Genomic DNA, 25,612 nt, shown 5'->3' with positions numbered 1-25,612 from the left:
AAGAGACAGGTATTGTCCGAAAATTACATTGTTTTTGGTCCTATGTTGAAAATTACGGTATAACGTTACTAACATCTGATCGCTCAACACAATCAAATTCGCACCACGGTCAGACGACTGGAGGTTTACTGTATAATTTCTGCCTACAGTCGACCTTCCCATTTACGTACACATTGGGCTGAAAGCAGTTCGTATTTGAGAAAATTTGTAAATGAGAAGTTCGTAAGAATAGCGCCCTCAACTTGTATTGTTTTGTAGTTCGTCTCTTTGTATGTATTTTGCTTGAAAAATAAAAGCGAAAAAATGTAGAATAAAATTTTAAGTGATATTCATACTATTTCCACTTACAGTAGTTGCGCTTAAACTCATTGCATATCTTATTAACAAATTATCGCTTCGTATCTGCGCGTAACCTCTCGTAATCTGCTCGTAGGTACGTTCTGAACGTAGCTACGAACCACTACGAAGGTCATTGTTATTTTAATTAGCTTTGCAATGATCGTAGGCTGGATCGTCGGGCTGATAAACAATGCGTAAATAATATTGAAATATAGTTTACCAGCTTTCAACACGTGAGCAATGTTGCAATTTACTAATAAACAATGTTAGAACTTTATTGTTTTGTTATATCCTACCTTATTATTAGATCGATCATGTTTTAAAACTGTGTTTAGTTCACTAGTAGCTAGAGGTAACCTAGTGGGCATTCAGTATGTTCGAATTTCGATGTTATTTAGGCCTACGTACGGCCTACATTTTCCCCTATACAGTAGAGGAGGAGAACAGACAGTAATTATACTGGTAAACTTCCCAATTCGGAGAATTTTGATCTGATATTATTGTTCTGGTAGTAGGAATTTTCTTCTTTTAAATAATACTGATGACAAATCATGTACAAATTATTACGATTTCTACAGATCACGTTGTTTTTTGTTTACCGTAATTTGAAGCAGAACCTGCAAAGCGATCCAATACTAAATGGAAGTATAGAAATCACTACCTTGCCGAATTAAGGCTAGTCATGCTAGACCGCATTTACTTTGTTTTTTACTCACTGTCGCTCACAGCTATTCAACATTTGCCACAAGGTTAACCTTTAACACACTTTACTGTGTTCTGATTGGCGCGACTGACGTCTGATGCTGGCTAAGTTTTATTTTCCTTTGGGTTTTCCATGTGACATTCTGTAATTTTACAACCAACGGACGCTAATTCTCCTTTATATTTATCTTACTAAATCAAGACTACAAAATATTATGTGATGAACAATCTTTTCACATGTGTGTATAGTCATTGAGGACATCATTTTTTTGACATTTAAAAGAGGTAAAAATAAAAAATAAGCTAGGCCTAGGCTAATTAATTTTAAAAATAATATGCAGTACAAACAAGTTCCTGTCGTGGACAGCGAGTGGAAGAGGAGACTCCCGTAAAGTCAAGTGTACATTTTTCTTATTGAAAAACAGCTCCATACTTATTACAGCTTGGTCAGTGTAACCTCGATTGTGTTGTTGTGACAACTGGTAGTTTTGTATACTGTACTAGTGTTATTTGAAATGCAGTTCACCCAATAGCAGATGTTTTTGATCATTATTTGGTTTGGCCACTTTTGTACTTCCTAATGGAATCGCCCACTACAGTACTATTATTATCAATGTCAAGGCATCCCCAACCCCTAGAATGACAACTATTGCACTGTACTGCACTGTCAGTTCATGCTATGCCTGGCCGCCATCAGCCAATTGTCGCTCAATGGCAGGGGATAGCTACAGTAGGCCTAGGAATTGGAAACTAATACCTGATCTAGTTTATAATTTTTTTTTCAATTTACGAACACCAAGGGGTACGTAAAATGGACTGGTTTCTAAAGACAATCTAATGAAATTATTTTCATTATTATTGAATTATTATTTTCCTTGCCAAATAATATAACAGTGCAAGAAAAAAGAGTGTAAAGTTAATTTGAGGATAGTAAAAATTGTATAAATTAGTAGTACAGTACCTGTAGTAGTCAGACTGTTGTATTATTTTTCAAACGGTGCTCTTTTTTGGGGAGGACAGGCAGGTTTATCCAGGTAAGTACTCATGATGCAGGGAACAGTATTACAGGTAGTTTTGATCTGTGTCTGATAAATTGAGAACGTACAGTATTTTTTATAATTTTATATGACAAAACTAAATTTATTTCTAAATAGGCTTCAATTAAGGGATATCCTAAATTTCACAAACAGTAAAAATTTTATAACTTAGTAGTAGTCTGACTGTTCTATTCCTTTTCAAGGAGTATTCTTTTCTTTGGTGAGAACAGGCACTTGAAAACTACTTAACTGTTACAATATATGCAGCAACCTCTTTTTAACACCTTTGTGGTTAGTCAGACCAACAATGGAATAAATAATGAGATTTCAAGTAGCTTTATGAAAAGGATTATAAATTATTAAGAATGCTAACTACAGTATCTTGTACACTGTATAGTTCCATTGTTTTTCATTGCAAAAGCGAACAAATTGGAATACGGATCGCAATCGCGCTTTGCGTTTCCTATATTAAATTACGATTATGCAGAAATTGTAATAATTCGTACATGACATACTATAGATCTGTCATCAATATTGCTATGAAGAACATGCCTACTAAAGGTGGGGAGTTTTAACGACATAGTGTCCAGCTTACAGTAATACACTTGGTTTAAACATAGCCACCATAATTTTATTAGACTAAGGACTGTTTATTAAACCTGCCAACTTGTATTTTAATTTATGCAAGATTAATTATAATACTTCAACATTCATTTTATCAAACATACTGTACTCATTAGCAATTTCCTCACAAATACTGTACTCACTTTTAAGTCTAAAAGTTTTTCAATGCCATTTTGGATTTGGCTTACTGTAGGCAAGTTCAACTGCATTAATTTGAATATCATACAGTAGGTTAAACCTATAATTGTGCATTAGTATATGATGCAACATTCCAGTTAAGACATGACTCAATGACATAGAATGAATAGGTCAATATGAGAGTATGTTTTTTTTGTTTTCTTTTTCTTAACATACTGTCATATTGACCGATACATGCTATGTGATTGAGTCATCATATCATACATAAAATACACTTTAATGTAGTAAGACACGACTTATTTTATACAGTACCTTGTTTCTCAAACTTATATTTTTTAAAGATCGTCAGAGGAGGGCAAAAAAAAATTAAAAACATTTTTTTTTTCTTATTTAGCAAATAGTTCTGCCAAAAAACATCCAGACGGAGGAGAAAATAAAAATAATAATTTTATTGGTGGATTTAAACAGTGTACAGTAGTAATGGGTTGGTTTAAGCACTTCATATTTGTATAATTAGGAAGAAATATACATATCTTATTTTTGGAGATTTCAAGGCAGCCGCTGGTGTAATGAAAGATTCTATTTTTTTCCAAAATCCTAATTTTTTCATGGGGACGAGTTAGGTAATTGGCTAAAAATAATATTTTATTTTTATTGGAATACATTATTATGATATTGAAATTTTGTTTAAAGTAAACCAAAATTTAACTTACTGTACTTGCCACATATCTGATGAAGATCCAATGCCATAGGTTCAAAATGTAGCAAGTAAGTTAAAGTTTTGGTTTAATTTTATAAAAATTTCAATATCATACTGTATATACTGTAAGTAGAAACCAAATGAAGTTATTTGAACTTTTATCATCCTTATTGGTAGGCAGCAGATTCGCTAAACCAAGTAGTATTTCTGCCTAAGGAATAATATACACAGAGAGGTTTAACAAATCCTGTTAGAAATAATATTTATACTATAACACATTTCTATAGTGCCTATTACAAGCAAAAAAATACTGGCTTGTCACCGGTACTGGAAGATGTTTGAAAGTAGTTGAGCTGTTTGAAGAAGGGATTAATAATTCACCTCGCATTTTGTTTTCCTTCATTTCGCTTTTGTAGTCTTTATCTTTAGACCGTATCCTTTGATGACAGTTTTAAACTTTAGTTTATCCTAAGTTTAGTTAGTTATGCTCTATTTTTTCCATGTTCAAAGATTCAAATATAAAATGTATATATGAAAACAATATTTTTGTTTCCACATAGCTTTCTAGCGTGTACGAGTGCAAGCCACCCATCTCCAGGGCTAAGATGACTGCTGTCACCAAATCGGCAATCAAATCAATTAAGCTATACAAACATGTTGTACAAAGTGTGGAAAAATTTATTCAAAAGGTATGCAAAAATGGTGTTATATTCATGAATTTTATGATGCATATACTACTGTATACTTGAATTATACTACTATAAGGCACAATATGGGTACATACTATAGAGTATTTCTTATTATGTTTTTTTAAATGGAAATTCAGTAAAACAATACCTAACTGTAGAGAGGCCAGATAGACAGCCATCATGGCTGGTGGCTAATAATTAGCCTTCCCCCTTAGCTAGACTTAATTATTTAACATATAGAAAATTAAGAAAAAAATAAACATAAATGCATAAATTACATTTTCATTTAAGGTTTGCAAACCAAGAGATTGTGCATGAATGAAACTTGTTTCTGTTACATAGACCATAGCCATATTTGAATTGAAATTATTAATAACAAAAGATATGAAAATAATAACTTTTCTGACATGAACTTTAGTGGGAAAAAAGTAAAGGAAAATTTGGTTTTTTGGACACTATATGATATACTGAGATTCAGAAAAACCAAAAATAAATTTTCATTTACGTTTTTTTCTGCCAATTTTTTACTACACCTAGGCTAAAACATTTTGGCTGATGACCCAAACAAATGTCCAGATAATTTTCCATGACCCACTTCACAGGATGTTAATAAAGAGATACAGTAAGCCTGCTGAAATTGGGTCATTCTGGTAAACAAAATTGAAGTAAAAATGTAAGTTCAAAGGCAATCTCTACTACAGCAAATTTTGCCTGAGTCTTGCGACACTCTAACTTAATTTTGGGTCACCACCCATACTTTGAGAAGCCCTGTTACTGTATAGATGTAGTACTATAGCAATAATTAATCACCATTTTAAATCCTTTCGTATTTTTTGTAAACGCTGTTTGTTTATTTTCAAAATATTCAGTGTCGACCTGAATACAAAGTACCCGGTCTGTACGTCATTGATTCGATTGTGCGTCAGTCAAGGCACCAGTTTGGTGCTGAGAAGGATGTGTTTGCTCCAAGGTTCGCTAAGAATATCTTCAACACCTTCCAGCACTTGTTCAAGTGCCCACAAGATGATAAAGCTAAGATCGTCAGAGTTCTGAATCTATGGCAGAAAAATGGGGTGTTTACAGCAGAGACTGTGCAGCCTCTATTAGACATGGCTAATCCAGAAAATGCTAGTAAGTATTGTTTACTGTTTAGTAATGTTAGTAATATCTAACATTTTATTCTAAATCTATACAATTAATTATTTTGATTTTTATTTCATTCTTTTAAATTCTTAACCTTAAAGGTCTGCTAGCCACATTATATGCAAACATAGAAATCACCAGTAAGAATTTTATGTTAAAGTTGAAAGGTCAAAATTCAAAAACTATACTTTATTATGTTTTCCTTAACCAGGGTTCATAGTAGTGGTTTACTGTACTGTATGTTGGTACAATTTTTGTTTCTAGTTGATTTAATTATATCAAGTACTTGTAAGCGACAAACCCCTAAAGATATGTTCATAGTGAATATTGTATATAATTTATTACTGTGGTTAACATTATTTATTATAATTTATTCAGCATTATTGGAATATTTATAATATCTAAATTATTTATTCAGTAGAATAAAATATTCATACTGTACAAAGTTCTATACCATTTATGAGTCTACAGTATATTTACTTTCATTAATGTAAGATTAATACTAATTATTATTAACATAATTACATTTATTGTTTTTCCTGTCAGTTATATTCAGTTTACTAAAAAACCTGCTGTAGATTTAAATATATTATTCTGTTATGTGCATGTGTGTGATTTGTTCTACCTGTTTAATTTAAGCTCCTGAGCCAGTGGTGGCGCCAGTCAAGACAGAGAAGCCGGCCTCATCATCTTCATCCTCCTCCTCCAAGCCTCCAGTTGAGAGCAAGCCAGATTTGGATGAAAATTCTATGGGACTTGTTAACCAGATTATTCAACAAGCTAAGCAAAAAGAAGAAGTAAGTTTAAGCACTAAAATTTTTGACAAACCCACAAGCGTGCCCTTTTTACCATGAAACCCCCACAAGAATGCCTTCTACAATGAATTCTCCATGTAGCAAGCGCGTAGGTCTATTTTTAACGTAGCTATGAACCCCTAAGAAAGTCATTGTTATAAGCCTCCGCTCGAATAAATTTTGACAGTCTTAAAACTCCTCATACTTAGTTATTTGTACATTTTATTATAAAATAACTTATTGAAAAGCCTTGATAAATATTTCTTAAATATTAAACATCAGAATTTTGACCCGTTAAGACAGAGGTCTCGCCAGCTATACTTAACCGTGGCGGGACCGCCACACTTGGTCAAAAGATCGAAATGACCACCACGCTTAGGAAAAAAATGCGAAGGTCGCTTAAAATGTTAGAGCCATGCTAAAAACCTATGTACTAAGTATATTTTAACCTTTGCTGTGAATTTTCCTTGTGTCCTCAGGGAAGGCACTTCACTTATGGCCATTTTCACCTAATAGTTCAAGTTGGTGCTTGGCGGGCTTAAATGCCAAATGTACTAGCAACAATATTATAGAATTGACTGAGTAGGAGCGCAGCATGTGTTTCATCGGTGTTTGGTCCAGTTAATAATGTAGAGCATGTGAAGGCCTTGTTGGCATTTTGCTTTATGAAAACTGCCATATTATTATTGTTATTGGATTAATTTGAGAGATTTTACATTTTCATTGAACAGCTAACATAAGTTATCCCATGTATGAAAATGGAATTATATGTTTACATAAGGGAAACACAGATGATATATTTTAATCCAACCTCTCCCTCTTTTTTTTTTTTAGCAACAAAACCAGCTGCAGCAGCAACAAAACCAGCTGCAGCATCTGCAGCAACTGCAGCAGCAACTAGAGAATCACACCAAAGTGATGAATAAAGCAAAGCAGGTACAGACCCCAGCGGGACTCGACCCTGAAATGATTGCACAGATACAGCAACTGGCTGCACAACTGACTGAGGTGACAAGCCAGGTGGGGGCGGTGGTTGCCAAGGCACCGCCAGAGACAGACCAGAATCCACCAGTTGCTTTCAACAAAGTAGGTGTTGTATTTTTTAAATGCTTAGCATTAGTATACAAATGTTGAGTGTAATGTTAAATTTTGTGATACTGTAACTAAAACTGATTTTTATGGTGCTCAACATCAGTTTAAGGCATGTTCTAATTCAGTTCAACTTGAAATTAAAATTAGTAAGTGGGATGATAATAATCCTTGTACATACTTACTGTGTAAGAATAGTATTGAAGACTTGCGACATTTTCTGTTTATTTGTAATAAGCTTGAAGAAGTTCAATTAACGGAGCACGGAATTCTGGTGAATAAACTTTATGACTCAGGCTTATCGGAGTTATGTAATCACATCCTTATAAATAATACTGATATATTTTTTTTCCTTATGATAGGCGGAGATTGCACAGAGTTTATACCTACTTTACCTAATAACTTAATTGACTTGGCTCTTAAGATTTTTGAGGATTTTTGTAAATAATATATTAAGAAGGCATGGGCCAAAAGATTAGAGATAAAAAATGGGCCAATGTAATGATTTTTTTAACATTAGTTCTTTGCTTTAATTTTGGGTGTTCTACAAAGAATGTGTACTTCATTTTATGTTTTTTTCTTTGTATTAAGCATGTATTTTATTTTTGTAACATTAGATGCTGCATTATTGTAATGGGTGCCGTAATGATTTTTTTTACTATTGTTTCTTTGCTTTAATATTGTGTGTTCTACAAAGAATGTGTGCTTTTTTTTTCTTTGTATTGTTAAGCATCTTACTATGTGTTTGATTTTTGTAACTTTAGATGCACCAGTATTGTGATGGGTGCCGCTGTTTTAAAAGAGTTTTTCCATAATAAATTATTATTAATTATTATTATGTTAATGATGTGTGATAAGCATTATTTAAGTTGATTGGTAAAAGTATGATGTTTTAAGCTACATCTTACATGTATTCCTGTACAGCTTCTGCTGACCTACTATGAAATCTTTATTTCAAATATTGTGTCTAATCAGCCAAAATAGGACAAAATGTATTTCTTCACTCTAGAACCATTTTACACAAGTTCTTTGTAGATATTGAACAAAATGAAAACCATACCATCCACACCACAAATATAGATACTAATTAAGATTGGTTATTTTTCATTAGTCTTTGCTAGATGACTTTGACTATGAGGATGATGACAAGCCATCACATTCTGCAACCAAGCATGAACCACAGGAATCTATAAACCAGTATCCAAGGTTAGTTACTTAAAGTACAAAAATACAATATGAAAAAAAAAGGAAAGTGGGAAAGAATAGTGGGCTTTAAGATTTTTTTAAATAGTAAAAAATAATAATCGAATAAAAATCATCAACCAAGCTGGGAATGTAACTTTCGGAAATGTTGCGTACATGTACAAGTCCCGGTCACAGCCCAAGTACAGAAATTAAAGGTTCTTAGCCAGGGAACTATGTTAAAGCGATGCCTTGCATCGCTGGGCATTTACCATTATTAGCTAACAGTCAGCTTAGCTCATCCGGCTAAACAGGTGGTAGCCACTGTGTGTGCGCTGAATCGTGAAGTTCTCTAGGTCCCCGTTTCAATTCCCATCGATGCTGGAGAGCTGAAATGCAAGTTACGATAATGCATCATATTTTGGATGAGATGTTTAAGATTTTGGTACCGTGTGTATGTTAAAAAATGCAGTGTACACTATTCGTAAAAAGAGTGGAGGATTGTCTCCCAGGGTGCTGCCCAATCACCAAAAGGAGGAGGCCATTGGAAATAAGTCTTATTCTAGACTTTCGTGGGTTATCCTTGGTGTTTACACCGTATAATATCCATTCATCCAATCGTCCATTTAATTTCTGGTTATGTTTTTTCATTGTAGTTACGGTGTGCAGAAAGGAGTGGAGGTGAATCCACAGATGAACAATGTGGGGCATCCACCACCCGACCCCCATGCCTACAACCACCATCTCATACAGCAGCAGGAAGCGTTCAATAGGGAGATACAACAACAGGTCAGCTTATGTCATAGAAAGAAGGCTATGAAGGCATCATGAGTATATTTAAATATTAGAAAAGCTATGTAACAAAGTATTCTGCACAGTTGTGACACTGGGTAGGGATCCTGACGAGTATAGCCGAGTGGTTAAGGCCAGGCCGCCGCAATATACAGCCTTAATATAGGCGTTGGTTCAAAGGGCATGTTTTCCTATGGTTCTGGTGGTGGAACAAGTCTTCTCAGATAAGGACTATAAACCCAGCGTACACAATTTGCCTCATGTTCATTTTCATTTTTGAAAAAGACCGGTTGAAACTTGGCCAGCATCAGGTTTTAATTAAACATTTGGCTCCTCAAATAACACTCACATTAAGAATTAGGTGGGTTAGGAACAATGTTTGTATCCAGATTTGTCTGTTATATTTTGTAATTAAGTCGGGTGGTGCTGCCACTGGTTCCCAGTAGCCACGCCCAAATGTCCGATTTCCAGTTAGAATAAAGACAAACAGAATTATTAGTGTTACGTTATAATGTGAAATATAGTTTTTATTGTGTTTATTATTATCTTTATATTCTTACTCTAAAAGCCTCCAGAGCCGTCCGTTCAAAATATGGAGATGGAGCCAGAAGATCTAAATATGGAAATGGTAGAAGAAAGCCGGTCTCCCAGAAGGAGGAGCCGTACAAGGTTTCTACATGTTTTAATATTGATATTTAATTTACAGTTTAGCCGATTTTTTATTTCTTTACTAATATAACTACTATTTGTGGTAATAGATCTTATTTACCCTCAGCACTGCCTGTAAGATATTTTGTCGTCTTTCATCGGAGCCCTTTTCACTTGAATACTTCATGACAGCCTCCTGGTCTTAAATAGATTACAGCAATATTCCGGTTAATTATGTATGAAAGATGCCTATCAATGCATTTATATAAAAAGAATAATAAAAACATTTTTAAATATATAATTTATTAATGACAAAAAGTGATAAGATTTTACCATATTGACACAGCAGAAATGTACTAATCATTAGCAGGGATATCTGGTGTGAGATTTCCTTACCGAGATTTGTCAACAAAATACAAATGTATATAAGCTATAAGTCGGTACAATTGATACGCAGACAGTCAAGATATGTGCGACGGCATATCTCAGATTTTTTTTACCGAGATGTAGAGAGACATTGTGGTACTCTTACAAGGATATTTATACTCGCGACCACTATATACTTGGTCAGTTTTTATGGCCTATTTTGTGTAAAATTAGTTTTGATGGTGTAATCTTAATTTGTAGATACGACAGGTTATCGACTTCTGTTAAGTTCCTGCATTCAACAAAGTCAAAAATTTCTAGCCTGCTGGTGGTCTTTAAATCAGTAGACAATTCTCCACTCGCGTTTTTAAAATGTGACCATCGGCTTAAGTGTCTCTTCTAAAAGACAGTGCACTATGGTATCTCTCATGCCAGCCCTTTAGGTAGAAGCTGTTTACAGGGTTCGTACGTGTCCTTAAATTCCTTGAATGTCCTGGAAAAACAAATGAGCATTTTCCAGTACTGGAAAGTCCTGGAAATTTAAGATTGTCCTTGAATGTCCTGGAAATTTGATCATTTACTATTAATTGCAGTACTACAAGTAACAGTAAATTGAATGAGAAACGTTCCCACAAGTAGGTTCCCACAATACTCTTGAGAGAATCAGGTCAAGTCTTTGTACGCCGCCAATTCAGGAATGTTATCAAAGACAAAAAATGTCACTGCTGAAAATGGTCGACTGGCTGGTTCAGACAAACTTGTGCGATTCAGTAAATAGAGCCTATGTTAAAGGCAGTATTTTTTTAAAATCTTGTATATTAATTATGTTTGCATTTAATTTTAATTCAGACATTGATAATCATAATCGTTAACCTTGTTGACATCTGCTATGGTGTTATTTGCTTTCTGTCGTGTGTTATAAACAGTACTGAAATATTAAACTTGAACCAATTGAACAGGTCTTGTCGCACGTGCTCAGCCCGGTGAATTCACTTTGTGTAATTCATCGCTCTCCAGACGTGAACACTTGTTCAGCACGAATAGGCATGTTTTGGCCCTATCCAGCACAAGGCAGTTAATTAACAATTAAAGTAACCATGGGAACATGTACTTTACAGTTATTTTCTTAGTGAATAGTGTTTAAAGGACGTTTACTGCTTAAAGTTCTTGAATTAAGGGCAAGATATTTCGTTAATTATGTTTCTGAAGTTTACAAAATCATTGAAAAACAATGCTGGTCGGCAGCAGATCAGTGCCGGTAGGATGGTGTCGTACGTTAACATTTTGCTGTAGAGTAGATTATAAAAGTTGTAGGCCTGTTTTAATGTATATACATGTCAACTTCGCCACAGCTGTTCACTGAACAACAACCCTGGACAGACGGCAACCCACCCCGCAGCACCACAAAAGAACCGAGTTGGATTCGGGCGCGCCAGTACCATAAAAGACACTGTCACGTTAAAGCAAAGATAAGACAATTGTTGCACGCGCACATTTATGTTGCCGAGGGGAGAATTCTTCTTCACTGTAGGCGATCACCCTTGCCGGTACTTCCCCATACTCGTGGGAATTCCTTTGCTTACCATCAAATTTTACACGTGTAAGAAAAACTTAATTTCCCACAAGTGTGAGAAAAAGAGACAGGTCCATTGCCTCCAAATTAGAGTTTGATAAAACTTAATATACACTCAACTAACATGCATTTAAATGTAGTACAGCATATATGTTGTTATAACCAGTCATAAAATCGCTGATATTTTACTGTTAAGCTATATATTGTGTCCTTGAAAGTTGGAAAATTTGACCTTGAATTTCCTGGAATTGTCCTGGAAATTTGCTTGTTTAAAAACGTACAAACCCTGTGTTTAAGAATTCACTTTAAAAGACGAATAGTTTTTTTTTAAAAGAATTTTAATCCTCTGAATACCATTGTTCTACCAATTGATCTATTAAGCCAAGTTGGTATTTGCTCTTAAAGACATATTTTTTAAAATTTAATATTGAATAAATATCACATTAAGGGAATGAAATAATAGGATTAATAAATTATCCTACTCTTGCTTCCATAGATCAAGATCACGCTTTTTGAAGAGCCTAAATACTATGTAGTTACTTGCTTTTCATTTTTGAAAAAGACTGGTTCAAACTCAGCCAGCATCTGGTTTTAATTGACCATTTGGCTCTTCAAATAACCCTCATATTAAGAATTAGGCGAGTTAGGAACAATGTTTGTATCAGTATTTGTCTGTTATATTTTGTAATTTTGAAATAATAGGATTAATAAATATCCTACTTTTGCTTCCGTAGATCAAGATCACGCTCTCCCAAAAGACGAAGGTCCCGTTCAAGATCTCACTCAAGAAGTCACAAACGTAGGCGATCACGCTCACGGAGCAGATCGAGAAGATCAAGACGATCACGCTCGAGAGACAGGCGCGAGAGAAGGAAGGAAAGAGAAAAGGAGAAAGAGATTCAAAGGGAGAGGGAGAAGAAAGGACTTCCACCAATCAGAAAAGAGTATTTGAGTGGTATGGGCAGTCTTGCTTATGCTTAGATATGCTGTGTTGAATCATAGATGGATTCTATAAGAGAAGAGACAACCCCTTCTTAATTTTTCAAAATTAATAGAAAGTGGAAAATAAGAATATTCAAATGAATTCAGAGAGTACTATTTCCGACCATTTAGAGTTGCCATCCATAAAAGTTTAGACACTAATCTGTAATAGACTCTCCCTGGGCCCCTCTATTTCAAATTCCTGAATCCAGCACAGGATGCCATAAACACTTTAATTTAACAATTATTTAATCTTTAAAAGGTTAAAAAAGTAATCAATTTTCATTGAAATCCATTAAAATAATAAGGTTTTATGTTAAATTTTCTATTAAAAAGTGTATGAGTTATTGATGTTTTTACAAACTTAAGATATGGATTGTAGTTAGTCAAAAGACATACTGACTCTAACATTACATTTTAAGTACTAACTTTCTATTATTATTTTTTTTCTTCTATCTAGTGTGTACAAGAACAGTGTGGCTGGGTCACGTACCAAAAAATATACCTGAAAGTGAGATCCGAAATTTGATGGAAGAACACGGCATAGTTAATTCTATCGATGTAAGTCTTACTACTTATAATATGTAGGGACCTAACACTGAATCGCTTACAAAAGCAAATTCATGCTTATACTGGGTAAATAATTGTAATAAAATTAAACTTGCCTAAGTCGACTTTGCCTAACTCGAATAATTTCTAAGTTCACCTTATTTTACTTGCCAAATTGTTGTGTTTTCCATTAATTTACGATCTGCAAGTCATATTTTATCAAAGTCAAACAATTTGTCTATGCCATTGTTGTTTTAATTTAGGCAAGTTCAACTGTAATTAAATCAAAGACTTGTGTTTTGGTGTTTTTAAGTAATTTCTAAGCAATTATAAGCAAATTCTTAAGGCATTTTAGCACCTAATCTTACGAAGGTAAAGTCTGTTATTGTGATATACCTGTGTAAGCCATGACTGACTCACTTTTGCATGTGAATGACATAAATAATGATAGTGTATCTTATACTGTGTTGTTGACAGATGGTTCCCCCTCGTGGATGTGCATATGTAGTGATGGCTGAGAGGAAGGAAGCCTACAAAGCAATCAAGAGGATGGAAAAAGTAAAACTTGGTGGAATGACCCTCAAGGTAAATTTTTGTTTACTGTCAATAAATTTTTGCCATTATATTAGTTTTGCAACCACCTTTTTAGGTTGAGTAAGGTTAACACTTATTGATATAGTTTGACAATTTTTTCGATCGACACTGATTGATTTAGCACTTGGCAAGTTTGAAAAGTCCCTCATGCCTTATTAGGAATTACCTTATACATCTGCATTGCCGTTGCTATATAACAGCAGTAAACATACTGGTTTTATTAAAATAATAGTTTCTCTTAGTAAATAGTTCAGCAAAATTTTAAATTTATGTTAATTGCTGATTAACATTACAGGTGGCATTTGCACCTGGGAAAGGTGTGAAGGGCAAGGAGTACAAGGAGCACTGGATTGTCGATAAAGGTGTGACATACATCCCTTGGGAAAGAGTCCGAGATGATATGGATCTGGATGACATCGCTGAGGGTGGTGTACTTGATCCTGAAACCATACCGCCAGAACTTAAAAAAGGTGAGTTGATCGTAAAGGTTTTAAAGAGCACTTAAGCAAATTCGATGGTAATTAGAATATTTCTTCAAACGTGTGATCTTTTCATTTTTCTTATTATTTTCTAGAAGTGGCTCCTGCAGAAAGTAATGAACAAGTTGATGATAACAAACCTCCTAGTACAGATAATAATCCTGCATTGCCTACCATTCAAGGCCTTTCAGCACCAGCTCAACCAATTCCTGGCTTACCAACAGCAGGAGCTATACCCAGTTTGGTAGCCAGTGTACCAATTGGTGGGGCACCTGCACCAGTGCCACCTGTTGGAACAACTACCGCATCACATCCTCCAGTTCCGCTTCCAGACAAGCCACCAACTTTTCCTCCTGCTGGGTTCCATCAACTACCCACTTTTAATCCCAGATTGCCACCTCCCGGATTCCAGTTTCCTGCTGGATTTGATACCAGTCGTCCCCCACCCCAGCTACCAATCCGGGGAATTCTACCAGGTGGTATTCCACCAGGTGGTATTCAACAGCCTGTTAGCCAAGCACCACCAGCTGGCCAATTGGGTGACCCAAAGACAGGCGGAGACTCTACTCCACAAGTTGAACCTAGTAAGGTTCTGGTTATCCCTGGATTTCAAGCTATGCATCAACACCCACCAGGTTTGCCAAGACCACAGTTTCTTCAACCTGGACAACCTGCACCCAGAATTGGATTTGTACCATTTCGTCTGCCACCTAGAATGGGGCAACCTGGAGGACCAGTTCAGGATGGAGTTCATACTGCAGTACCAGGTCTTCTGGGCCTTGCTCCTGGACAGCCGAATCTTCCGTCTCAAGCACATTCACGTGAGCGACCTTCAAGATTTTCTGATGAACCACCAAAGCCGTCATCATCCAGCAGTGTAGATGCAAACCAACCACCCAAAGATGATCCTTTTAAGAAACCTTTGCCACCAAAGAATAATGCATTGAGCATGGTTGCAGCATTGAATAAGATGATGGATGAAGATGAAGAAACTAAGTCAGAAGCTCCAAAAGAAATAAAAGAGGGAAGAGAACCACTTCTTGGTCCAAGACCTTTGACAGCCAGAGAAGTTACTGGGCTGGCATTACGGGCACAATCTGCTGGTCTTTTAAATCAGCCTTTGCAGCAAGTTGCTCCTGTTCCAGGAGTTCGGTTCGGGGTACCAGGTGTCAGAATGTTGCACCCAATGGTAGCAGTTCGTGGACAACCAATATTCCAGCGTGGAATACCTTCTAATCTTTCAGTACGAATGCCTGGAATGGCTGTTACTCAGGTGCACATACAAGGTGTTCCATCCAGTACCCATACAGCAATACGGGGACTACCACCAGGTGTTCAAATTCGAAGTCCAGTTCCTGGAATGTTGCCTCCAGGAATCAGACCACCATTACCAGGAATGCCTGGTCATGAGCTAATGGATAGAAATATTGTCGATAGGTCAAAGATGGGTGATGTCGATGATCGCATAAATGACGTTGATCAAAGAGACGCCCATAGCCACAGACTTGCTCATCAAGACGACCGATGGCAAGCAGATAGTGGAGGAGATAGATATGGTAAAATAAAACAAGGCCCTCCTGGACAGGACCAAGATTGGAGAGCAGCTGATAGGGATTGGCGTGGACCACAACCTATGGGTCCAGGACCAGAAATGAGAGGTCCAGGAGAATCAGAAATGAGAGGTCCAGGAGTACCAGAATTGAGAGGCCCAGGAGGACCAGAAATGAGAGGTCCTGGCGGACCAGAAAGGAGAGGTCCTGGTGGACCAGAAAGGAGAGGTCCTGGCGGACCAGAAATGAGAGGTCCCGGCGGACCAGAAATGAGAGGTCCCGGCGGACCAGAAATGAGAGTTCCTGGCGGACTAGATATGAGAGGTCCTGGTGGACCAGATAGAAGAGGTCCAGGAGGATTAGAAATGAGAGGTCCTGGTGGACCTGAAAGGAGAAGTTCAAGGGAGGGAGGTTGGCCTCAAAGAGATGAGCCTCGCAGACCATGGTCAGAACATGATCCTCAACATGATCGATTCAGGGAACAGGACCAGCGTCGAGATTCAGGTAGATGGCGGGATTCAGAGAGAGACTGGAGGCAATCTGATCAGGATTGGAGAGAAAAAGACAAAGATTGGAGGGACAGGGAGTCCCGAGGAAGAGGTGATAGAGATAAAAACAAAGATGAAAGAGAGCGTGGTAAAGACAGAGATCGTGATAGAGACAGAGACCGAGATAGAGACAGGGATCGTGATAGGTCCAGAAGAGATCAAGATAGAGAACGTGGTCGTAGAGGAAGGAGTGATCAAGATCGAGATCATCGAGATAGAGCTAGAGACAGACCAAGAAAGAGTCGATGGGGTCCTTCAGAAGAAGAGTCTACTGTTTCACAAACTTCTGATGTCCCATCTGCTGATGCAAGCCAACCAAATAAGAAAAATGCTGCTGCACCTACTTCTGAAGTAAAACCAAAATTGGAGGTACCATCACAAGGAGAAGCAGAAATTCCAAAACAGGAAAGACCGAAGCAGCCACATACTAGTGCTGATACCTCAAGACAGGATGCTAAAGAACCTGAAATACCATCAGCTATTGAAGCTGCTGTTCCAGCTGCCATTACAAATGCTGTTACAGCTCCTGTCATTAAAGAGCCAGACACGGCTCCTGAGCAACTACCCTCAATGCCATCCATTCAACCTGCTGTTCCTGATGAACCAAATATTAATGCGCAAAAGTTGCCTTCACAAGCAAGTGTTCCAATTGAAACACAACCGGAAACAATGATGGAGCCAAGCATTCCATTGGAAATTGAACCTGGTCTTCCAGAAGAACTTGGTAATTTTGAGCCAAAATCAGAACCCCTTCAGGAACCAGATTTACCTATTTTAAACGAATTCCCAAATGCCATTGAAAATGGAAATCACCATGCAGAAAATTTAGAGCCTAGTGCAGTTGATGCATTACTGCCACAAGATGGCGCTAAAATGGACAATGCTGGACAAGCAGATGCAGCATCTGAAAATGTCACTAACGAATCTGGTGTTGAGCCATCGCAATGAACTAGTATTGTTATTGAACATACATGCAATCTTGTTGGTTGTATCCATACCCATATGAGTGCAAATAAGTGTACAAACAGTAAACTAAGAGAAAATAATGTACAGAGCAATTGAACAACTCAGTTGTTGGATTTAAAATAAAGTGATTTGATGATCATTACATGTACCAAGGAACTTGTGTGCTTCAATGAAAAACAATAACATAATGAATATGTCTAATACTGTACATGATTAAACTCATATCTTTGACTGTGAATGTGACCTCTTAGGCTATTCACTAAGCTTTCATAATTTTTCTTTCATTGATAAACAATCAATTTTAAATTAAATATTAAGAAAATTAATAGAAATTCACAGTTTAAGATTTGAGTTAAAAGTGTTCAATGCAACTTAAAAATATATGTATCTGTCCTTGTACCAACAACTGAGTTCCTCCAATTGTACTTTAACCAGATGTATAATTATAAATGATTTTCTGAATGGATTCATTTTTTATGTGTGAAAAATAAATTTTTATTTTTTGTAAATGCTGAGTACACCTGGCACTTTTGGAAGTTGATATTGAGGTTAAAAAGTAGCAATGCACTGGCCTAGGTAAAAGCAAAAAAACAAGGTTTGTCTACTAAAAATGAAAATAAAAAGTCTGAGGGTACCATATCCAGCCATCTAAGTATACCATATACAAAAACCTTTGTGCCTTGGTCCCAGCCATGGTCTAGACCAATCAACTGTGGAAGTCCCTCCCTGGGTCCCCTCTGTTTGCACATGTCATTATTCTTGTTGGGAGGGTCTGTATGTAATTTAGTTTTAAAGGTGATTTTTCTAGGTATGTATATCAATGTACAGTAATTTAGAACACTGGTTGCTTTTGCCTAGGCCAGTTGTTGGTTGCTATTCATAGTTAAGCATTTGCATGCAGTTTGGACACCGCTAGCTATATATAAAATGAAGAGGATCAAGACAAGTGAAGAATGAAAGAAAATGAAAAGTGACATGTTGCATTTGTATAAGCCTCAAATGGAGGCCAACAGGTTCTCAAATCGAGACCGAAGACAATCCTATCGCAAATAGCGATTATCTCGCAGCTGAGGAGAGGCGATCGCAAATTGTGATCAATTCAAAGAGATGAGGGATCCTATCGCAAATAGCGATCATCCCAGTTGAGGTGAGGGACAATTGATGTGGAAGATGAATGCAGGTTCTGTCCCAAATGGGGACTTTGTTTTTTTTTTTTTTTTTTTAATGATAGTGATGTATTTGATTTATGTATTTAAAGTGTACTCTATTCAAAACTTGTATAGTATACAAATAGTGGATGTACTCGTTAATGTAGATATCAAAATGCCCTGCATGGTGAATGCCTCTGAAATGAAGTATGAAATTCTAGTATTCAAATTTTGTCAATTTGAAATACCAACTTGGATTTTTAATATGCAGATTGCTTGTAACACATGTATTACTAATACTGTAAATCTGTAAATGTAATTTTTAATTGGAGACAAATGTAATCGGCCACATCTCTGCTAAAAATTGTTTAAATTCTTGTATTTTGGTGTTTTGTTTAGTGGGCTTTACTTTTGTTTTCCATCTCCATTTATTTTTGTCTCTTCTAGGCAAATCAAAGGTGTTTACATAATGTTTACTAGATGAAGATGAACTGTTAATTCAATTATTTTTTTTTGTGCAAAACCTGTTTCTGTTTATCAATGGCTGTATTCGACTGGTCGTTCTTCGTTAAACCACGCCAGGCTGTGTAGCTATTGCGATGCATGCTAGCGTAATTAAGGCTTGTGGCAGTATGGGTTTTGTAAAATGTTTTCATGCAGTTTATGAATTCTGTTAACCTACAAATATTTTTTGACTGCGTATATTAAAGCAAATGTTGTAGCTGTACTGACCTTTTTTTTTTTTTTGGGGTCATGTGGATAACTAGGCGTTAAGTCTATTTTACAAACCAGCCAAATGAAAAAAATAATCGACATAAAATCGTCAATGAAATGACTAGTCGAATACGCCATTGTCGTTTCGGACATAATTGTGCATGTTTTCAAAGTTTGAATTTTATCAAATACAGAAGTTTAACAAATTAATACATATTGTAGCATTGAATATACTCTAAATGCTTGAATAAGCACTGCACCGAACCCGATTTTTTAAAACTACCTGCCATTCTCGAATAAGCGCTGTCGCACTTAATCAAGAGTATATATTACCCTGTGTGTAATGGAACGCTTTGAGAAACAACATTTTTAAATACAATGTATACAGTGTTAAAATGAACAAATAATGCAATGAAGACACAAGCTTTTCTTTATGGTGTAAACGTTTATTTATGATAATGTAGGGCCTACTGAACTACGGGAATACATGAGATAGGTCTCATGGGAACAGACATGGAAGGCGCGGTGCCTATATTTTTTTATAAGCGCCGCTCTTGAACAAGCACTGCACTGAAGCCTGCAAAAATTTTATAGGTGCAGCGGTGCTTATTCAAGCATTTAATATACTGTACATGTACGGGAAAATGCTTTTACAGTTACAGATACGTGCAACTCCAGCTGGTTGCCGGTGTAAGGTAGGTCTTTATTGTACTGTAGTTGAGTAAATGATGAAAACTTGAGATTCAACTACCAGTGGTGTAACAATCGTTCATGTGGCTCCACAGGTCAAGAAATTTTAGGGGCCCCATCCAAGTGGCCAAGAATTCCGTATTTAAGTGAATCCTAATATGGAATATAATGGCTAAAAAGACTGCGTTACAAATAATTTTTACGATTTTGAACCACAGAATCGGCTTTTTTTACACGCGCCTTATAATGCGTGCACAGGTTTGGCATACTTTTTTGAAAATTTGTGCTTAATAATTTGGCCTTGTATTTGAAGTTCCGCTGTTAGAAATATAAAAAAACGGGGCTTAATTTTTGGTGTCCTGCTAAACCGTTGTCGAAGCTCTGTAGCAGAGCAAGAGGGGCCGTTTCTTTGTCCTGTGAGAGCCCATAGGTGTTGTGCCACCGTCAACTACCCAAAATGGGCAAGACTGCTTTTATGATGGTAGGTAGCAAGTGGAACCTGAAATACAGTATACAAGGCCATGTACAATGACTGTTCTTGGCTGCATAAAATTAGATAGCTACCACCTTCATAACAGAGAAATTGATATGAAGCAACTAATCCCAACACCCGTTCGTATCGAATTTTAAGAAGCGTTGCAAGTGGCGTATCAACAAGTCTTGAAATGGGGCTTGAGGGGCTATGACTCGCAAAATAATGTCTATTCCTTCAAAAATTTACAATGGCAGAAACAAAATTTTTTGGGGGGGTGGGGGGTGGGGCCTGTGCAGTCCTAGATACGCCACTGCCTACTTTGAACCATTCATTGTTCACATGTTATTCATGTGGTATTATAAACACTCAAAATGGAAAAATTTCTGTAGTTGAGTCCGAGATTGATATTGTGTTTAGGCATTTGCAGAGGTATAATCAAGAGTAGTAGGGTGTCGTATTCTGCTACGGTACTTGATAATCAGAGGAACTAGAAATTTGTTTTTGAAAAATATTACACAATAAAGTTGCAACATTAGTACAATATATTTATTTTCCAAAATTTATTTGTCTTGCTATTTGTTATTCCAATTCTGGCGAATTTTGGTTTTTTTTATTAGACATGTCGTAGTTCTCATCTTCCCAAAATGAAAGAGCTACTACTTAAGCACCACACACTTTATTACTAGGTTGTTTACATAATTTATAATTTTTAATTACCAATCCAATAAGGCATTTCACAGATTAACAGATCTTTTAGGATGTGGTAAAAATCAACAACAAGGATCATCATATTAACAACTTGAACACATTTTACTACAAATGAATCTAAGCTTTGGTGATGCCAATCACGCCACATGCAAGACGGCCACCAGCGTTGCCAGTCGTCAAGCTCTGCTCATGACCACCCTTGCCCAGGTCATCAACATCTGCATGAACCTGGAAATTGGAATGAAATTTGTAAATGTTACTTTCAGGAAAAAATTCTGTCTTTTTATTCTTCCCAATGCCACCAGTGGTGTAATGCCTATGCACTTTCTTGCAGTGGTACTCAAAATATATCGCCTGCAATCGGTTTACAGGGGATGCCACCACAACCCAGGATACATATAATCCAGTGACGGATTAAAGGGGAACACGCTCCCTCCCCCAACCCATAAATTTATCAAATTTTCTTACCTCGGCCCCAACCATGGTGGGGTTGACATGGTATAGCCCCTCCATCTGTGAAAGTCCCTACCTAGGCTGCCTCCTCGTATACAATTTATTTCGTTGTTGAAAACATTTAGAATACAATGACAAACATGATTTAAAAAAAACAAACGCATCTAAAATCCCACAATGGAATTGGCGGGACCCAAAAAAAATCCCCTAGTCTCTGAAAGCCACAGAGCCTCAGCATTACGCCACTGATTGTTGCCATGTTATTGCGCGACGAAAACTTTTCCCCCTCAAAATTGAATTTCAACCGTTTTCCATTAACATACATCCTTTAGGTGATTGTTTCAAGATCATCAGAGGAGGGCAGAAATACAATTTTGTTTTCTTATTTATCAAACAGTTTTGCCAAAAAAAATAAAAATTTCTTGGTGAATGTAAATAGTGTAGTAATGGGATGGTTTAAATTTATATAATTAGAAATCAAGACAGCGGATGGCGTAATAAAAATAAAGGAAAACTTTTATTTTTTTCTAAAATTTCCATTGGCTAATTGCCAAAAAATAAAATTTATTTTTATTCAAAATCATTATTTGCAGGCAACAGGTTGCTAAACAAGTATATAAAAGTCTTGCCTTCTGAAAGCAGCCTAATTATTTTTTTTAAAATAAACTATTCAGGGGTGTATCCAAGATTTTTTCTGGGTGGGTTGTGATCATAATTTTTTGGACCTTTTCACAATGAAATAACAGCAAGCTGTGATTAAAATGTCAATACAATTTACTTGAAGCGGATGGCAGGCTCAGTTCCAGAATTGAAATATCTTACGTCACGCAATTGGCAAAGTCTTTGGACTCATTGCTGGTACCTCATCAATGCTTTTTCATTTATGTTATTGTGAAAAGGCCCTAGAAAAAATGTGGAACTTTGAAAATTGGGTCATACGACCTTTCCGACCGCTCCTTGCATACCCTATGCTATTGTTTTATGTGAAGCACATTATAAGCTTTTTTGCATTACAAGTTACATAAATATAACATTATTATTATTACTAATTATTTTGACCAAGAACCCAAAGATCATTTAAGAAAAGATTACTTACCACAACGGAACGCCCGATGATCGAGTGAATGCCAGTGAGTTTAAGCAGATTATCAGTCAAATCAACCTTGGCAATACCACTTTCATCAGCCACACAGTTTCCAAGATCGCCAACATGTCTGACCAACAACAAGAAATAAAATGAACAAATGATCAATTATCATAAACATCAAGTATTTACACAACGCCATGTCAACGATTAAAGGAGCATACGGATGTTGATGCGATGCATGTTGTTTTAACATGTTGATCAATTATCATAAACATCAAGTATGTACACAACGCCATGTCAACGATTAAAGGAGCATACAGATGTTGATGTGATGCATGTTGTTTTAACATGTTGATCAATTATCATAAACATCAAGTATTTACACAACGCCATGTCAACGAATTAAAGGAGCATACGGATATTGATGTGATGCATGTTGTTTTAACATGTTGCAAATCCAGTGTTTTTCACTGAGTAAAAATGTGCTTTTCGTATGGACGGAAAATCCTCACATCTAATTTTTGTCTTGGAGCAACCTCAGAAAATGACATTTTGGTTACCTTATTTCATCCTCTGGACCACCATGGGTTTTTCCAAATGGATTGAAGTGAGATCCAGCACTAGAACAACCTATTTTTAAGGATAAAAAAATATCAGGCCTGTAACCAGGGCAGATGGATTTCTGTATTTCAGCCAACCTCCCTCTAATAAACCATGCAACCCTGTTTCTTGCGTCAAAAATCATCAGAACTAGCATATACCCGTGCTCATGACATGACATGTTGCTTCTTGAACATGAAAAACAAAGTTACGATAGTCACTGTAAATTGAACTAGTCTTACCGCTTGTATAATCACCAAACTCGTGGATGTGAAAGCCATGTTGACCAGGAATCAACCCGGTGACCTCACCGCTGACCTTTACGGCACTATCAGCATCCTGTGGGGAACGAATTGTCTTAATAAGACAACAAGCAAAACAAACAAACAAAACAAACTTTTGTTTTTGTTTGTTTTGTTTTGTTTTTGTTTGTCTTATTCTTAACAGACAAAACAAATCTGAACTGCATAAATACAGTAAAGGAATACAATTATAGCACATCTAAAAAAAATCTTATTTTTTTATCTTTGCTTCACAACCATGTTTATTATTCTTGTTGCATTTGTAACAGTATGGTTGTGTGGGAAGTTATCTATCAATGAAACTAAGGCTGACAAACAGTACAGTATGCATATGTGTGACTTACCTTGTATTGTTGGTCTATATTAGGCCATGTAAAATTTAAAAAATTGGTTAGCATCCTTATGATCAATTTTCATGGCAGGGAGGGAGGGGTTGTTTTTTTTTTCCTCGCATCGAACATTAAAAAAGAGTGTCGCAAGGAAAAGGAGTGTCGCAAAGAAAAACAGCAACAAAAAAAAAGAAGGAAAAAAACAACAGAGACCAAAATTGCATACAGGAAGTACATCTATAACAAGCGGAAACTTTACCTATAAATAAACCAGGGAGATGTTTTACATCTCCCTGGAATAAGTCATATCGCTACATAATCACGCACAATTCACTCCAGCAACACAACTGCCATCATGTATTGAACAACAATAGAGCTTAGAACTGCAAGTGGTCTGGTTGGCACATGCAGAATGGTGGTAAACACACCTAGGCCTAGGCTAGACTAGAGGCCTATATTAAATGGAGTTTGTGAGTGTTTTGTAAAAAAAAAAATGGTGGGGATGTTAACCAATTATTTTACATGGCCTGATTATATATACCACAACATTTTTAATATATTAACTTAATTAAAGTACTTTATTCCTTTAATATTAAGGGTTAGGCCTAGCCTAGGCCTAGGCCCTTTTTGGTTGGTGACCAGATCATGAATGAAAGACAAGTAGACCTATATGAAATGTACTGCAATGGCCACAAAAGTGTCTAGGCCTAGGCATAGTACAAAAAAATAAAGCGACAAGGCTTGAGATCATGAGTGTGTGAAGGAGGATAAGGGCCAAGGCACATTTCGGGAAGGTAATTTTTTAAACTACAGCTTATCCACTCCAACAAAACTCTAATTGTAGTCATAATAAATAATCAGATGCTGAACAGAACAATGGCAGCTAATCCACCAAACTTACGTCTTGTCTATACATAAGCATAGGTCTAGGCCATTGGCCAAGATAGGATAAGCCTAGGTCTACGCCCACACTGTGCTACAGCAGTCATCAAACATGTCAAGTACGCCCGTACCCGTACAGGCCTAGGCTTAGGCTAGGCCCTACCCTAGTCCCTACCTTTGGTTAGCTACAAAATATGCAAAGAAGACATACCGCTTGTTCGAAATTAATGACTCCTTTTACCTTCTCACCAACAAGAATACAAACAGCCTTGATTACCATTCTTATGAGTTTATATTACTACGTTAGTCCTAACCAATAATATTCACGTGTGCAAATGAACAACGTGAACTCGCTATCTCTATTTTGTTGTAGTATTTTAACGCCCCCTTCTCAGTGTGCTGCCCGTCGCCGCCACTGATCAAACGAACCAACTGAATCAGGTCAGCCTTTATTTTTGTCAATTCATTGTTTTTTTGCACACGATACCAATTGCCACTGTCGGATAACCATTTCATATAAAGTTATAAACGTAGACTTGCCACAAGTCTCTTATTTGTTATTATTTTTCTCATTCTGGACAGCGCCACCAACAAGAAAGTTAATTTGAGATAGACATAGAGCTATTAAACAATAATAATTCTTATTATATCTCTATGGAGATAGATGGAAAAAAGAAATTGAGTATGGGACGCCAATAAAATTAGGTATGGTGCGCACTAAGTGCAATAAAGAGGGAGTAA

At 36.4% G+C, this 25,612-nt stretch overlaps 2 protein-coding genes across 2 annotated transcripts in view; one reads left to right on the top strand and one right to left on the bottom strand.

Moving 5' to 3' along the window:
- LOC117123847 (SR-related and CTD-associated factor 4-like) overlaps window positions 1–19,255 on the top strand; it is a 23,148-nt gene extending 3,893 nt beyond the window's left edge. Inside the window, exons 2-13 of the mRNA XM_033270263.1 lie at window positions 4,101–4,229; window positions 5,099–5,360; window positions 6,012–6,169; window positions 7,001–7,252; window positions 8,367–8,461; window positions 9,094–9,226; window positions 9,798–9,898; window positions 12,551–12,771; window positions 13,258–13,358; window positions 13,824–13,931; window positions 14,236–14,410; window positions 14,515–19,255. Of these exons, the coding sequence (XP_033126154.1) occupies window positions 4,101–4,229; window positions 5,099–5,360; window positions 6,012–6,169; window positions 7,001–7,252; window positions 8,367–8,461; window positions 9,094–9,226; window positions 9,798–9,898; window positions 12,551–12,771; window positions 13,258–13,358; window positions 13,824–13,931; window positions 14,236–14,410; window positions 14,515–17,465 (4,686 nt within the window). The 3' untranslated portion in view covers window positions 17,466–19,255. The remainder of the gene's footprint in view (window positions 1–4,100; window positions 4,230–5,098; window positions 5,361–6,011; window positions 6,170–7,000; window positions 7,253–8,366; window positions 8,462–9,093; window positions 9,227–9,797; window positions 9,899–12,550; window positions 12,772–13,257; window positions 13,359–13,823; window positions 13,932–14,235; window positions 14,411–14,514) is intronic.
- A 1,798-nt stretch (window positions 19,256–21,053) lies between these two features.
- Window positions 21,054–25,317, bottom strand: LOC117124691 (superoxide dismutase [Cu-Zn]-like). The gene is made up of 5 exons (XM_033271368.1): window positions 25,083–25,317; window positions 23,601–23,697; window positions 23,319–23,388; window positions 22,768–22,885; window positions 21,054–21,446 (listed from the first exon to the last, which is right to left on the bottom strand). The coding sequence occupies exons 1-5, from the start codon at window positions 25,149–25,151 to the stop codon at window positions 21,336–21,338; spliced, it is 465 nt and encodes a 154-aa protein (XP_033127259.1). The 5' UTR covers window positions 25,152–25,317; the 3' UTR covers window positions 21,054–21,335.
- Between the last annotated feature and the right edge of the window lie 295 nt (window positions 25,318–25,612).

Source organism: Anneissia japonica, unplaced genomic scaffold (assembly GCF_011630105.1).
Source record: "Anneissia japonica isolate Jap-2015-1 unplaced genomic scaffold, ASM1163010v1 scaffold483_len1788099_cov177, whole genome shotgun sequence".
NCBI classification, from domain to species: Eukaryota; Metazoa; Echinodermata; class Crinoidea; order Comatulida; family Comatulidae; genus Anneissia; species Anneissia japonica.
The sequence above is the reverse complement of the archived record's forward strand: the minus strand, read 5'-3'. Positions and strand labels throughout refer to the sequence as shown.

Excerpts from the sequence above, each read along its gene's own strand:
- LOC117124691 (XM_033271368.1), bottom strand. The coding sequence starts at position 25,151 with ATGGTAATCAAGGCTGTTTGTATTCTTGTTGGTGAGAAGGTAAAAGGA. Across the intron at positions 23,389-23,600 it reads GTTTGGTGATTATACAAGCG|GTTGTTCTAGTGCTGGATCT; the intron begins GTAAGACTAGTT and ends CCTTAAAAATAG. Across the intron at positions 22,886-23,318 it reads GGTCCAGAGGATGAAATAAG|ACATGTTGGCGATCTTGGAA; the intron begins GTAACCAAAATG and ends GTTGTTGGTCAG.